Raw genomic sequence first — 16,873 nt, forward strand, 5'->3', positions numbered from 1 at the left:
CAGTGGAAAACCTGAAAAGTGATCTGTTATATACCAGAAGAAACAAAGTAAAATTGTACAGCAATTCTTGAGCTTGACTTCTGAGTAAGATTACAAGCATTTGCAGATCATGATGATTTTTGTCTTTTTTTTTTTTAATTCTAGTTCCTCACATAAAATCATAAATCTTGAAAAGATAATTTTGTTTGCTTACTAAAATATTCTTATTTTACTTTTTTCACTTTCAATTTCACTTTTAATTCCTAAAGTCCTGCTCGTATATCACAATGATGCAAAAGAAGGATTGTTCAAGCTGTTTCATTTATCTTAAATATGCACTTAAGTGATTTGTGAAGAAAAAGATTCCTGATGTATATTGTAACAAAATTCTTACTAATTGGAAAGTTTTAACAGTTCTGTTGGACAGAAAGTCCATGTCAGTAAGCATGTGTGATAACCCAGAACAAAGTAGTGTTTTCTAGGACTCTTTCTGGTACACATTCAAGACACCTTTTAAGGTGTATTCCACATATTAAATGCATACCAGCATAAATCCATAAAATCACAACAGCTCATCAAAGGTACTAGTAACTCAAGATACATGCACAAGTGATATCGATATATTGAACAGTACGGACTCATATTTTTGTTAAGTAATATCTTAGAAAAGGTTCAAATGAAACAGCATTACATGCAAACTTCGGTATGCCTAATACATAGTTTATAATTCTAGAGATCTATAATACATGTAGTATAAAGAGAATATGAAGGCTAATTATATATCTGACATCTTGAAAAGATTGCACTAAATATATCAATATGAAGAAAATTCTAATGCAGTAGAAGACGGTGAAAGAAAATGTACTATTCTCGCAATTCTTTTGTCATTTAATACTTGCTTAATAGCCCTAGACATATTCTAAGACTATTTTACAGTCTTTCCATACCACAGAATGTCATTATCAAATAGATATAATATATCCAGTATTCCAAAGTACATCTGTTTTTAAATATTTGATCTCTAACTTCTTTTTTCAAAATTAAATCTTCAAAAGCCCTCAAAGGAAGTAAGTGTCCAAATCTTTTTGCAGATCTCTTAAAATCTCATCTAGAGAAGCTATAGCAGGACTTGAAAATGTATGAAGTAGGTATCAGTGCAACAGCATTAGCCTAAATCCAAACTGACCTTCTAAGGCATGCCCCATAATGCTCAGTCTTATTTCTCCAGTTGTTCAAATCAGAATTGGGCAAGCATACACTGCAGCTTCTCTATGGCCACATTTCTAAGTTGCCTTTTCACTGTCAAGTCAAGAAGGTCCTGGAGTTCTCACCTAAGCTTGGAAACTTGGAGTACACTCAAATTCAGTAAATATAGATAAATTCAGGGATTGACACCAACCTTGACTTCTTATCTATTAGTATTGAATTTTGCAATGCAAAATGCAGGAAAAAAAATGCAAAAAAAAAATGCAAAATGCTGAAAAAAAATGCAAAAAGAAATGCAAAGTGCAGAAATGCAATTTTGATGATACCAGGCATCTATTTCCATCATCTCTGACTATATTTCTACACTGGGAAGAGAAGTAAGAGATGTAGAATAACATCCTGATTCAGAGAAGGAGTTAACTTACTTGTGCTTCAATCCAATTGCTCATGCTCACAGTTCCATGCCACTGAAGTGCACAAACAAATGATTTTTTGAACAAAATTGTTACAAATGTGGTTCAGGGAAAAAAACAAACAAACAAACAAACAAACACAAAAACCGAAACAATAAGAAAAGCAGAAAGAAGTGTAAGCAGTAATAATGGCATTGATGTTGAGTGGTCTGCAGTACATTGGTTCCAACAGTGCTCTATGAAATTCAGATACCACGACTAAACCTTATATTTTCCCATAGTTCCATGAAAAATTAGAACAATTTCTCTGCCTAACTGACAAACCTTTTATGTTTAAGTAGTAACTCACAGGGACATGTCATTGTAACACTTTTTATTTGACTAAAATACTGTGTTGCGGTCAGTCTGCATTATGCCAAATATGTATTAACGTGTTATGATGAAACTGAATCTCATATTCATACCATGCTCATAGAAATCCTATAATTGCAGTCTTATTCCTGTAAATCTTGGAAACATTATACAGACAACTTTTCCACACCTTTTCCAAGATAATTCAGTGGTATTTGTTAGTGGAAAATATGCCAATTCACTGTTTAAATGCATGAAAGAAGCAGAATCATGGACTTACAGTCTGTAATTTTCAGGACTCTCTTGACTTCTCCACTTCCTGATCCTCCGCAACCATCTTCATCATCACAATCTCCACTGATTTGCTCATCTACACCTCCACCACTGCCTGTTTGTCGGAGATCCCATTTATTATATTTAGGAAATGATTTGCCCTGCAACAGCTGAAGACAAGATACAGTATGCAAGTTAGCAGTACAGATGGAGAACTTCAGCGAGTACGCAAAATTTCATATATGTCTTTCTAGTAATTATCTGATTTAAAAGAAAACTCCAGGATCCACAGAATGAGAATTCTGATTTTTTTTTTCTTACCTGGCTTGCAGCCAGATTTAAAAGAGTGGTATCTGGAGGTGTATATTTCATTTTTAATTAAAAAAAAAAAATAATCTGTGTCTTTATTGCTAGATAAAAAAAGATCAGACACCAATTCCTGGCCCAGAAGCCAAGTGGAATGGACACAGACATCCTCACTCCTTCAGGTTAATCCCCTTTAGAACAGACAGCATCCATGCTACATAGCAACTGGCCCTGGATCTTTTCAAGACCCATGTGGTGTCCACATAGCCTTAAGATACCATTATTATTTTGTGTGGATTTTTCAGGTTGAAGTATCTGGAATAGTATGAGAGCTGTGCTGCAGCTCTGTATTGGTGAATTCAAAACATACAAGTTGTGTGCTCTAGGTGTGTCACATGGGCATCTGGTAGAAGCTGAAGGAAAATATGTGTTGGGACAATATCAAATGCCTGACCAGGGAGCATCAGACCAAGCCAGTACAGTTCGAGCCAGTGCTAGCCTGGAGAGCCCCAATCACATCCAGGCATTGTTTTGGGAGAACTAATAAGGGTGACCCAAAACAAACTAAAGGGATAGCTGGTACTGGCCCAAGCAGTGTAGGTGATTTGGGTCCAGTACACAAGCTTGTTCTCTGGCTCCTTTTTATTTATCACTATAGACATGGCCAATGATGCCAGCATGGTCTGAAAGACAACAGGTAGAGATCTCAAAGTTTAACTCATTTTTCCGTTTGTTGAGCAGAGCTGAGCAATCACTAGAATAATGTTCATCTCTTCCATTTATCAAATGTACAAATGCTGTCATCCAGCTTTTTAAATACTAAGTGGTAGGACTGTCATACATACATACACAATGTGCCCTCTGCCCCATCCAGATTCAGTTCAGTTTACATGTCAGATACATATAAACTTCATAATATCTAAAGAAACAGGTTATTACAAATGTTAAGAATTCTTATAACTTTATCTAGTCCAAAATATCAGCTGGTGCAGGTTCGTGCATTGCACTTGCTTCAATCTAGCAAGACTTTTTTAGTCAAAAAAGGCCAAAACTTTGCTGGCTCAGATTCTTTAATTTAATAATCAGATGTTTTTTCTCCTGAAAGTAGCTACTAATTAGTCTGAAACACACTCAATTGTTTTATACCTTCAAAAATGTCGTTGCTTTGTTGTTCAAGCAAGATACTGGGAGTTCATATTTTTGGACAATGTACTCAGTTTATTTACAGAGTATGGAGTCACTTCCCAAACTACTTGATCTGTCAAGTGCTGTACAGTGCCCAGCAAAAATATTTTAATCACTACTACAAGGACAGCACTCAGATAAATCTCAGTAGCTTTATAAAAGCCATTTGTAACACTATAAGAACAGGAGAATGACATTCACCACTGAATCAACAGAACCAATTTATGCAGCACTTTTGAATCAAAAGTTTTATTAGACAGTTATATGCTACCTGAAAGACAAACTACCTAGCTAAAACAAAAAAGGTTCCTTTGTATAGCTGCCCTGCTCCCTGCTCATTGTGTAATCCATGACATACTTCTGCCAACATAATATTTATGGGGGGAAAAAAAAAACAAACCACAGCCAGTTTAATGAACTACACCCAGTTAAACAGGACACTTTTCTTATTTTTTTGGCCCAGTTCAAATCATGACACAGCTCCAAAGCCAGCTGTATGATAGGGTAGTCTTTATCCCTGAGTTCTGTGGCATAAATGTGGGAATGAATCTCCAGCAAGACAGATTTTTAAACAAGAGTTGCTGCCAAATTTTTCATAGTATAGAGCCATTTATATATAGATTTTTTCAGCTTGAGAAATTGCATCCCCCTCTACATTCTGTATCTCTGTCTCAGTCTTAAAAATAAGATGGCTTGATAAGATCTTTATATTTTGCTGCTTCTCTCAATTTCAGCCCAAAGTATTCTGTTCTCTTCCCTCTTTTTTTTTTTTTTCTTTTCTACTTATTGTGCATTATTGACTTAGGACTAGAAATCTGGAAACCCAGACGATCCCAATAAATGGCTTTATATGTAGGTTCAACATTGAAAAAGCGTTCTTCAACTTTTTCCAAACTTTTCACTGTGCTTGAAAGAGTAGAGATTAAGAAATGAACAAGCTCATTTGTAATTTGGATTTTGTTATTCTCCTCAGTCTCCTTAATTGTACAAGAAGAAATATTGTCTCCGTATAAGTTCACAAATCTCAGTGCTGGTTCTCTACTAAGCATGGCTTAGATCTAATATAAATTCTTTATTAAATTTATAAAATCCATGTACTTCTTCAAAGCTAGCTTGATTCACATTAGAAATAAAGATAAAAGGCATTTAAAATGATTATTCTGTTGTGCTGCAGTTTTTATAAAGCTATTATTAAAAGGAAAAGAAACACAGGTTATAACTGGAGAATTTTGTTGTATACGCTTACTGGGACTTCCAGCTGAATAAGGAGGTTTACTAGATGTATATCATGTGCCCCAAAAAACTAGTACAATAAATGTTTTTCCCTTTGCGTCACAGGCTAAAATAATCTTTTTCTTTCAGGTGTCCAAAAAGGTTTTCCATTCTATTAAATTTCTGTCTTTAAAAAAAAAAACAAAACACTGTGGGTTTAACTATGCATCATTGTCTTTCAATTTCAATGAAAATAGCAGCAAATATTATTGACAACCATGTTAGTTTGACTAAGTTATGGCAGGAGTTAGGTCACCAGTGTTGTGAGATTGCAGTAGGCATGCCAATGTTCCAGGCTAGATTTGCTGGATCTTTCCCTTAATTTTGGTGAAAGTTTGTTGAACTATGATTTTGATATCAAAAACATGTCCTCTGCTGATGGCATTTTATTTTTACAGAAAATTTGTGTTTTCTTACCGCTGCTGTGGTACATGTGCACAGGTGAATGATTCAGGCTTAAGTCAACTCAAAGATCCTTGGTGGTCTCCAACTTCACAACTTGCCTACATAGCTTTGGGAAGCTGGGCCTCCAGCTTAGATCTCTCACTGCCCAATTGCCTAAAAGCCTTGGGATTTTCACTCATGGCTTAATGGAACACTTTCTTTCACACAAACAGCATTTCTGAAAAAGGTTATAATACCAAAAAGTACCATCATTAAATTTTGTGAAATATAATCTTTTAGAATGAAAATACAGGTTTGCATGAGAGAAGTTACATAGTTGTAATAAAGTACTTAAAGGGTCCTGTAAATATATGACTTGGTACTATATAACATTTCAGTAAGAAAAAAGAACTGCTTACAGCAGCTACAGAGGCATCTATAAGGGTATTTGAAGCTTCCTGACAAATGTCAGAGTGTAAGAATAATTAGGAAAATTATCACTAAGAATGTATGGTTGTTGTACAGTCCTATAGGGTCTGGTAATTTTTCCAGATTATTTAATGACCTTATCAATGACCTGAAAAGCAGTATAAAACACAAAACGATAATGATAAACCTACCAGTGCTACAAGAACTGGACAACTACTAAATAACAAAGGGAAGACACCTCATATGGTAAGCCAGGCAATAGAATGAATTTTTAAACATGTACTATAATAAAATACAGACAAATGTAAATTTGCAAGTCTAAATATTGTATTACATGCATATTGGAAGATAAAATATTCTGTTCCGTAAAATAATTGCGGGTGTCCTGGATAGCCAGCAGACTATGAATTATCAAGACTAGTGTTCTAGCCAAAGATTTTAATGGGATATCTTTGGGGACAGAAATAGGAATACTAAGTCTGTTTAGGGATGTTGTATTACTCCTAAATCCAGTTCTTTTTTCCTCTGTTCGGAAAGAATGGCACAGAAGTGAGTTCTATCACAGTGGTTAAAAAGGAACAAAAAAATACTTTTGTTTTTACCCAAGGAGCTCATCCTTTAGTGCACCAAAAAAAAACCCACCTCAAGAATTTATTTAACCAGCCTTGTAAGTGTCTACATGGCAAACAGAGATTTGACAGATCTGTGTAGCAGGCCAAAGCATATGAAAATAGCAAATTAATCAAATAGTTTTGTTTACACATTCAAAGTGAATCAAACAAATCTATATTATCAATACCATACATTTAAAAAACCCATAAGGGTTGTTCTATATCAAAACAATTTATTAACAGTTGTGGTCTATATGTTCCGAATCAAACAGGTTTTGGTCTTAAAGTGTGAATTAATTCAGAGGTTCAAGAACAGGGTATGCAGGAGGTTAGACTAAATAACTGAAATGGACCCTTCTGGCTCTCAAAAATCTATGAATTCATGTAAGTAAATCTGGTTTAAATGAGAATACTGGATTATTTTTACTTTCCTGTGCTTACAGGAAGTTACAAGTGATTTCACCTCTCATGAGTGATGAACAATGAAAGGCAAGGGAACTTATATTTACACTGTTAAACTGATGTGATATTGGTTCTCTTTCAACAAAAATCTGGTATCCTATTTACTTATCTTACACATCACATACCTTCAGAGGAAACATTGATTTTCTGTGAATTTTATTTTATTCTTTTTCAACAAAAATATCTTGATGATACTATGTTGCAGTCAATGTGAACTAAGCTCAGCCATAATATTTCCTCTCTTTTATTTATGTGCCTATCGTAAGTACTTGTGGAGGGAATCCCAAAGGAGCCCAGCAGTGAATCCAATTTACCTAATCAAATCAAACCTAGAAAAATTATTTCTAGAAGTATGACTATTTTGAACTGTTTCAAATGAGAGAAATAAACTATGCTAAAGTTTATTTCTCTGCTTAACATTACATACCTGAATACTTAAAAATACAGCATTTCTCTTTAGTGATCTCATTAAAACCTATTCATGCCTCTGTAGGCCACAATCTCCTGCAGGGTTTCATTTCCAGTAATGCGAAAGATCCTTAAGAAAAATGTGTATTCTAAATTAGAAGTCCAGCTTATATTGGAGACTCGTATTTATATAACTAGTATACAACTCTTTTAGTCTCTCATAATAGGGCCCAGTGGTTTGTTTTTTTTTTAAAGCTGTAGTTTTGTGTGAAGTACATCAGTCCTTTTTAATTTTTTGCTTTTTAAGTGAAATTTAAAAAGAGAGAATGAGATTTCTAATCAGCTTGAGCCTTTACATCCCTGAGATGATGCAGAAAGTACAAGAAATGCACACACTGCTATGTCAAACCGACTGCTTTCTGCCCGAGATCCGGGGCTAAAACCCTGCATTTCCAGACTGCAGACTCATTCTATGCCATAAAATCACCAACCAAACAGCAGCCTGAAATTCTGATGGAAGGAACACATCATTTCTCTCCAGCCTAAGCCAACTCATCTGAACACAGAAAGAAATAAACATTCATTCTGCTCACTGAACACGAGCAAGAATCAGTAAAGTGGCTGTGAGCCAGCACTGCACCACACAGCACTAACTTACCCTTTGTGCTTTCTTGATATACCTTTACTACCTCAGGATCAAAACAGTTGCTGTTTGAACAGTAGGAATAGGAAATACCTCAGCTTGTTATTATACTACTACTTCAAAATCCAGACATTTCTTCTCAGTAGTTATTAATGTAGCATTCAAAACCACTTAGTAAGCAAACAAAATTTTCACAGAAAGCTAACTACTGAATTAGGTAGAAATAACTAATAATTTTCACTGAAGGTACAGTTCAACAAGCACTAGCATACACTGTCCATTTTGTTCCATTATTAGCATGCTTCCTGGCCATCAGTCAGTTTGAACTGACCCAACTAGCACTCTCCACAAAAATGCTTGACCGCAATTTGAGCCTTAGCATGGTCTAGGGACTGTTCCCAACAGGCAGCCTGGATATGGCTATTCTGCTCTGGGAAGCAGGACAGTTGCATTCCCTGACCAATTTTATTTAATACAACAGATACAACTTTTTGGGATGTCTACAGTGCTGAATAAAAGAGAACTGGGGAATGAGCTAGAGCAATAGATACTGAATATCTACATTTCTCAATCTTTGTAACTTACATCTGGTTTGGATTATTCCAACCAGTTCTCCCTAAGGTAAATCTCTTATTAAAGAGGCTAATTGTAAGTACTGGGGACATGAAACAGTGTATGCTCTCATCCTTGATCCTCCTCTTATTTGGCAATATAGATACAGCTCCTAAATGTAATTGTCCCTCAAGAAATATCCTTCTCCTAATTATTGAAGACAAAGTCTTCTCTGCTGTGAAAATCTTGCTTTATATCTGGGAGTGTATTTTACAGCTAAAACCCCTCAACTCGGGTTCTCACACAAGTTCTGCCATGAGCAATTACTTTTCTTTCCAGTTATTACTAGTTGCAGGTGAATACAGGAGCAAAAGCTTGGCTCTTGTCCGTTGATGCAACCCCTGCTAGCACAGTTATGCACAATATCAACTTGATTTGTTTAAAAATATTTAATTTTTTTTTGTCCTTAAAAAATGTATGTCTTGCTAACATCTCACTGTAGATTTAAATCATCCTTAGAAAATTAAGTAAACGAGTCAGGCATTTCTAAGATAACAAATGAGAGCAAAATTAAAATAGCTTGTACTCTTCTTTCTGTCTAGGTAGTTGAAATAACAGAACAAAGTCACATTATGTAAGATTAATGTTTAGACACTAATGTTCTTTGCCTGTTTCACCCATCCATGAAGACAGCATTAGCTACAAGCATAATAATAATGAAAGAGAAACATATAAATTTCAGAAAAAAACCATCACCAGCAAAATTTCATTTAAAATATTTCTAAAGCTATAGTAGGAGCATCTTCGATATCTGCTCTTTAGAGCTATGGATCCACTTGGATTTTATATTTCACTGTTCTTTTCTGTTCATCTGTTTCGTTGTATTCCTTTGAAGGTGATTGGTATAACCCCCTCCACTAGACATTACAGCTAATTTTTCAGACAATTTGCGAATAATGTTATCCTTTACCTTGTCTTCATGTGCATTTTTAGACCTTTCTGCCTTGACAAGGCTGGATACTAATAGATATGACATATATTAGACCATTTTCTTCTGTCATAATGGTAGACTGAAATAACATTCTTCTTCAGAAGCTGAAATTCTATCTTTCAGAACAGACTACGTGAAACACTGGATAGCTTGCTATCAAGTGGTTTAATGAACAATTGAGGTCTAACAAGAATAAATAAAAGGATTGATTTAAATAACATGGCATACTGTGATCAGATAAAGCTCATCTGAACAAGCTTACCCAGGATGTTGGGTGGCTTTTGGCTCCAGATTCATACATCTTGCTGTAGATGTCAAAAAATTTAGGTGTTTTTCGTAAGTAAGGTGTTTAAGGTCCTCAGTAGTAATTTGCGTGTTAGAGCTTTGATTCAATTTTCTAGACATGAGATGGCCTACAGTACCTGGGACACTACATGGGCTGAGAGATGTGATGGAGAATTTGCAGAAGACCTTCTGGAGCAGCAGCTGAAGGCCAAGGGACACTGAGCAGCTGGAATGGCTCCAGGCACCTGGGTACAGGAAATTGAACCATAATCCTAGACAACAGAGCTAATAGAAAGCAGGGAGCTATTCAAATGAGCAATGACAGGTGTGTAAGATGAGATTTATAGAAAAGAAATAATTTTAAAAAAAGGTTTTCCAAGTGAATTCTTAATTCTTTTAGCCAGACATTACTTTGTTTGTTTGTTTCTTTGGTAACAACACAGCTCCTAGCACAATTAGGCCAAGTGAACAAAAGCATAATGGGATCCCAACCATTAACTAGATGCTATAGCTATCAAATGGAAATTTTCATTACTTCTTTGCATGTTGTCTTTCTATATAAATGTACTACCAGCAAGAATAAAGATCAAATTATTTGTGATAAAAAATGCTGATTACAACTTAAGAATTAAATTTTCTGGAGATCTTGAGAAAAGTTTCAAAGCAGACATTTTCAGTGCTAACAACTAAGAACTTACGAAACCACATGGAAAATTAATCACAATTACATATATTGAACTCAGCCAGTTTCAGTTAATCTGATGGCTTTCATTACACAGGACAGTTTTTCAAATAAGAGAAGGAGCCAAAGCATTCCAAGGAAGCTGTGGAATGGAAGAGAATTCACCAACCTGCAAGAATTCATGTATATGGACATGAGTAAATGAACATCAGCTCATTATCATGCTGATTTGTACTGATAATAGTATCAATCAGTTATTAGTTTGGCTGTTTCTCAGAAATAAAAACAGTAGCAGAACAATATATGTTTATTTTATTCTTTTAAGAATAAAATATGTATTTAATGCTTCAACAGGCATGTTCATATAAAATTGCTACTGAGAAATAAGCTAAGATTGGGTTCTTCAGCAAATTATCTATACTACATCACTTGTCCATCTGTGTATTTCCAGTCTCTGGCAATTCTGAGCTTATATCTACAAAAGCAGAAGTTCCCTTACTTTTATGACATGGATTGTTACTTAAGAAGAGTTAATGATCTGTAAACCCTAGTTTCCTCTCAGTATCAGTGAAAACATAAGACTAAAGTTACAGCTGAAGTGAATTAAACATCATGATAGATAATGAAAATTGCAGACAAACTATTTCATGGTCTGACTTTGCCTTATACTTGACAGATCTGCAGGTAAAAGGGCATGATATTAAGTGAGTTAAAGGAAGAATTTAAAAAAAAACCCAACACCTTCTGGAATGCTTTTCACTTTTTAAGAATAACATGTTACTTGATATTTCTTCTGGAGGGCCATTCAGAAAACATTACAGAAAAAGCTGTATTGCAATAATTAATAGTGCCATCATAAGCAAAATTATTACCAGATTGTTAGAGGTACATTACATTTCCTATTGCTACCCTATTGTGAGTAGATAAATTGGTGATTTATCCAGAGAACTGATTTCAGTGAATGGAATTCAGTGGACGGTCAGCAGAGGTGATCCACCAGCAGTGCTGACTCACACACTGCTTTCTCTTATCCACCAGCTGCATGATAAAGCTATTTTCTTCTTTCCCTTGATAACATTTCCAGCCCTCATGTGAGTGGACTCTGGAGTGAGTGAGGAAAAGCAATAGCTGCTGTACAAAATCCATGAAAACTAAGTTGACAGCAGGGTTAATATTGCATTTAAGGAGATGTTTGAATGTTAATAACTGTGTCTCTAATTGTTTCTGCTATATCATTCAAACACAAATTTAGGAATTAAAAGGCAGACCTTCCTGATAGTTGGATAGGATTCAGGTCAATGAATTATAGGTATTTACATCTGAGCTGCTCATCATGATATCTTCTAGTCAGCAGAAAGAAACAGGAATCTTTAAGGCCCCTCCTCTGACATGCTTTAGGCTTATCTATAAGATGAGGTAGACTGCATCCTATAGACCACCTATTTTTCTCTATTGGTAAGAAAGACCAGTTCAGATATGAGTAAATATATGGCCACATGAATCCTAAAATTTAACACTGTTGAGAAGGGTTCACAGCAATTAAAGCATCTCATAAGGAATGCAGTTTTGCTGTAAAATTATGCCAAAAGCTAGCCACAGCTGATTCAGTTGGAAATCAGTTCTGGTCATTTGACCTGGGGAGTCAAAGGCATCCAAACCTGCTTGCTAAGATGTAATTCTTTTGCTCCTGGCTTTAAAAACTCCATGAAAGCCCTGTGAGCTGACTAAGCTTTCAATGAGACTTTTGTCATTGCAGCACACAACACAGAACATTGCCTTAAAGCAAAAACCCCTCAAGCTTTTGTTTTATCTGTACTGTTATTTGGTTGTATGAAAAATGAACAAATAAATTCAGGGCAATAGAATCATTCAGTTCCCCTCAGACAAAGAACTGACTGAATTTTGGTCAGCTTGAGGTCTTTGCACCTTAATTTCGGTTATTGACTAACTTTTAAAAATCCTTTTTAATTATTGTATACAGCTTGAGAAAGAAATTCTTTTCTATCTATTTTGACATGATAATTGAGCCTCACATACACCCTTTTATAAATTGAATAAGGGTCTGTGGCAGATCAAAAGTTCCATTCAGCTAAGGCGCTGTGTGTGTTTAACACACAGAAGTGATGAAGCTGTTTAGAGCTTGGAAAATAAAAATATAGCCTGGAAGAAAGTACAGATATATCAAGGAAGCAGCTACAGAATTAATTTTTGCCACTTTCTGAAGTTGAAGTTCTTTCTACAGTTTTATGACATTTTCAGAGATACCACTTACCCAGATTTTTATGAAGAAATAGGAAATCAAGAAGCAAGGGAAACAATATGTTTAAATGAAATGGAAGCTGATTGTTTAATAACAAAAAAAAGATCACTCATCTGAAAGTTTGATGTTAGAATTTGGACAAACTCATTGGGACCATGACTGTTAACAAAACATAAGATGAAGGATGCAGATACGAGGAGTACTAGCTCCTCCCAAGACACACTACAGGGAAGGATTCCGTTGTCCGGTCTCAGATATAAGAGGATCTTACAAGGCAGTCATGTCCACTTTGTATATCTCCAATTATTTTTTCTGAAAAGAAAAGGACTAAAATAATATTGCAGCTGGAAATAAGAGAGTCAGAAAGACGGAAACAAGTCTGTTTCTGTTCACATACCATGCCAATATAATATCATACTAATTTGCAGGCTCTATGCAGCTAACTTATTCTGACAGGTATTCCATGTGACATAATTCAGTTGTATCAATAAGTCATGAAGCTAACGAATGGTTATAAAGTCTGTTCTCTGACAACTGATGATGACATTGTGAAATAATTCACCCATGGTTTATCAGTACAAAGACAGTTGATAGGAACCATTATCATTGGTGCCTAGCACATAACAGGGAATAATCAACAAATTATTGAAAAACAGGACATAGTAAATCTTTTAATTCCTTGAGGAGACAAAAATATCTTGCTTCTAGCCCTGGATAATGCATATTGGAAACAAGTTACAACAGCAAGCGGCATATGAAAGGTAGACTTGATATGCATACACACCACTGATCTCCACAGCAGAAGAATGGAATTGAGCAGCTCAGACCAACCGCCAGCTGGGCCAGGAGACATGTTTGTGGTGTTCTCAGCATTTCAGAAATCTCACACAAATGACAGTGTATGCCTCCAAGACACTTATGTCTACCAACTAATAACTGCTGTAGGAATGTTAGGTCCACAAAGGACTTGTGGCCTGTACTTAATCAGGAATACAGGTTTTTTTCTGATCTATCTGTATGTGAAACATTGATCCTCATAGTCTCTAGGTCTAGAAGAGGGATTACAGAATAATACTTTATGTAGACTTCAGCTATCTCCACTAAAACTGAGGCATATACAGATAACAAAAGGTGCTCTCACAAGTGATTTATGCACTCAGAGAACCTAGAGACTCTTATGTACAGTTATCACTAAATTATTAGCAGCAAACGATGACATTGCATTCCATTATGACAGAATTTTATAGATTTCTAAACAAATGATAAAAGTCTTTCAGCAAGAAAAAAAATTAATACAGAACTCAATTACTATGAAACAAAACCCTTCAGTATTCATTTATCTCACAATGGACCATAACAATGTTGTCTATAGCACAGTTTTGGTGGGGAGGGATTCTCCACGCAAAAATAGTTCCCCCCCCAGTACAAAAGAAATCAAGCAGGACCTTAAAATAATTAGTGAGCCGGAATCTCCTTAGGTTAGTAAGATCAAGTATCAATTGCAAAAGCATACCACCAGTCCTTATCTGTGAATTTGTCTGGCTTAATTTTGTAGTAAGAGTTTGCCACAAAACACACCACAGCAAAAACATACATCCAGAGTCTTCTGCATTATTTACCAAGATTTTCCTAAGGTCCTACAGATATCTAGTACAAACTCTAGTACATCATTTATACCCCATTTAAGTCTTACACTGAAAGTTTTCCAGCTGCTGAGACTGTGTGCTGGTACTTTTCAGAAGGTAAGTGAAGTCTCAAAGAGGTTAAAACAAGGCCTTCCTGCCACACAATTTACCCCTCTTGAGCTGTCATTTTGTTTTCGTGACTTCTGTATAACCATACTCCTCTGGTTATACTTGTTGTGTAGTAAGGCTGCTTTGCATAAATTGAGACTTACCATGTATGAAGGCTGTATTTTTAAATCCTCTTTGCCTCTAAACTATTCTGAAAATAGTGGCTATTGGCTAGTCTTGTCAAAATGCATCATGCTTGTTCTTCAAAATCTTCAAGAGAATTAAGGTATCCTTGAAGTATGGAAGTGATGGAGGAGGGGAAACTTACATTAGCTGAGAACAGCTTGCTCTTGGTGCATAAAGTGGACCATTTACAACCAGAAATGGCCAGAAAATGGTCTTCTCAGAAAGGTTTGATAGAACTATTCTTTAGATCCCATTGGGTCTTTATATGTGTGATAATATTATAACTTTTCTCAGAAAAGCTAGCTTCAAGTTCAAGTAGCTGCCTATGCTATTTCTCTGCGACATTACTTATTCAGATGTAATCAAATACCATGCAGAATATTGTCAAATAGAAGAAGTCTTTTTTGAAATTCCTGAGAAAGCCTGGCTCATCCATTTTGCAGCTGTAATATGTGCGCAATAGTCTAATTATAGTAATCCTAATCTATGCAGACTATGTTATTAAACGTGACATATACTTTAACTGTTGACAGATGGCTTTGAACCCTGCATAAATATTTATAAGGTCACAAGTACTCCTACAGCTAGCACACACAAAAATTCCAGGTATATTAATCTGCCTTTTCTAAATTCTTTTATATGTATGTGCAAACTCAGGAGTTCCATTATCATAACTATTTTATTGTTTAGGTTATCTGAAGACTTAAAAGGACCATTTTCTTTTTAAAGTGAAATGAATAGTGCATAGATTACAGACAGCTTTGATTACATTGGAAATCAGAGTACTTTTTCAGCAGTACATTGTACAGTGCACAATACACATGTATTGTGCTCACAATTATTAAATATTGCCATTGTGCTGTTTATCATAATCACCCATCTTCACTGATCACCTACATGAGATATCAATAGAAACCTTCAAACCTCCAAGAACAGTGCAGAAAAACAGGATCAATCCAGCAACACCATTCATTGACATGTGAATCTAGTGCACGTTCCTCTTTTTTAGAACTTAGAAATCCTCGTTTAAATCACATATAATGAAAAACTTGGTTATTTAAAAAACACCCAAAACAACTAGAAAATAGGCAACATTTACAAAAAGTACCATATAGAAAATTGTTTCAATTACCTGAGCTTTTCACAGATATCCTAGGGTAGGCTTAAACTAATAAATAAGGTGAAGACTGAGGGGTCACACAAGTCACAAAAACTGTTCATGTATCTTTTCAGCTGTTAGGGTGGGAGTCACTTCATGTAGCTTTAGCGATCTAAACTCAGGCATCTGTCTCTGCAGAAAGACAGGCAAGTCCAGTGAGTAATTCATCTCAGCCTAAAGTTAACTGAAAGATGTTTATTGAAGTCAAAAGTCAGATTCCCTGTTCTATTCTCAGTTTTGAAAAAAAACAAACATCTGTGCATGAATGAGGTTTAATTTTTTTTCACTGTAGGATTTGTATACTCAATTTAGACATCTGCAGGCTAGTTAAGTGGTACTAGTCATCTTTTAGAGTCATTAGACCTTTTATGGTCAATGGAAAGAAAAAAGCATCTTCAGAAGACTGACTTCATCCTAAAATAAACCATGTAAGAATGCATGGACATATGCATTACTGGTTTTGGAAGGGTATTAGCTGGCACTACATATTCCAAAGAGGGTTGGTTTTTTTTTCCCTGAATTCTTGCACTAAAAGCTCATTCTGGCAAAAATGACTCTCCTTCAGAAAATGAAGGGAGGAGGTGACCGTTTAAAAGAACAAAGTGAAAATGAGAAACCTTAGCATTTAACTGGAAACACTGTAACCATGAAGTGATAGAATACACACTCCTTTCAAGGGAGTGCGGTCATTTCTTCCTTGAAAGTCTGTTGAAGGAATCAATCAGAAAGGAAGGAAAGAAAGTATATGTCAACCATTTGATGGCAGTCTTCCTACTGTCTCAAAGATAGAGAAAAAATATTTTTAAAGTTCTAAATGAGAGTAAATTATAAAAGACTTTGTTTTATTCATTTTCCTTACAATTAGTATAGATTTTTATGGCAAGTTTTATGCATTTCTTTAGCACAGCAACAGTAAGCATTGAATTCTTTTCCTTATGTCAGAAATATTTCACACAAAGCATGCCAAGAACTAAACATCAGAAATAGATGAGTCAGCATTCTAAAGCTTTTATGAAACATAAAAAATCTTGAATTCCTTTGAGATGAGCCATGTTTATTGTATTATATTTTCTCTCACATAGAGCATCTAATTGGGAAAATAC

General features: G+C 35.3%; 1 protein-coding gene across 2 annotated transcripts in view; it reads right to left on the bottom strand.

The window, feature by feature from the left end:
• The window catches only part of GPC5 (glypican 5), a 769,104-nt gene that overhangs the window by 335,501 nt on the left and 416,730 nt on the right, over positions 1 to 16,873 (bottom strand). Inside the window, exons 7-8 of one of the 2 annotated variants that reach the window (XM_075138510.1) lie at positions 2,230 to 2,392; positions 1,483 to 1,652 (exon numbers count right to left, since the gene is read on the bottom strand). In XM_075138510.1, coding sequence (XP_074994611.1) covers positions 1,618 to 1,652; positions 2,230 to 2,392 — 198 coding nt within the window. In that variant the 3' untranslated portion in view covers positions 1,483 to 1,617. Of the gene's footprint in view, positions 1 to 1,482; positions 1,653 to 2,229; positions 2,393 to 16,873 lie in introns of those variants that run through there. The other variant, XM_075138505.1, reaches the window with a different exon arrangement.

The sequence above is a fragment of the Calonectris borealis genome, chromosome 1 (assembly GCF_964195595.1).
Source record: "Calonectris borealis chromosome 1, bCalBor7.hap1.2, whole genome shotgun sequence".
In the NCBI taxonomy this organism is placed as follows: Eukaryota; Metazoa; Chordata; class Aves; order Procellariiformes; family Procellariidae; genus Calonectris; species Calonectris borealis.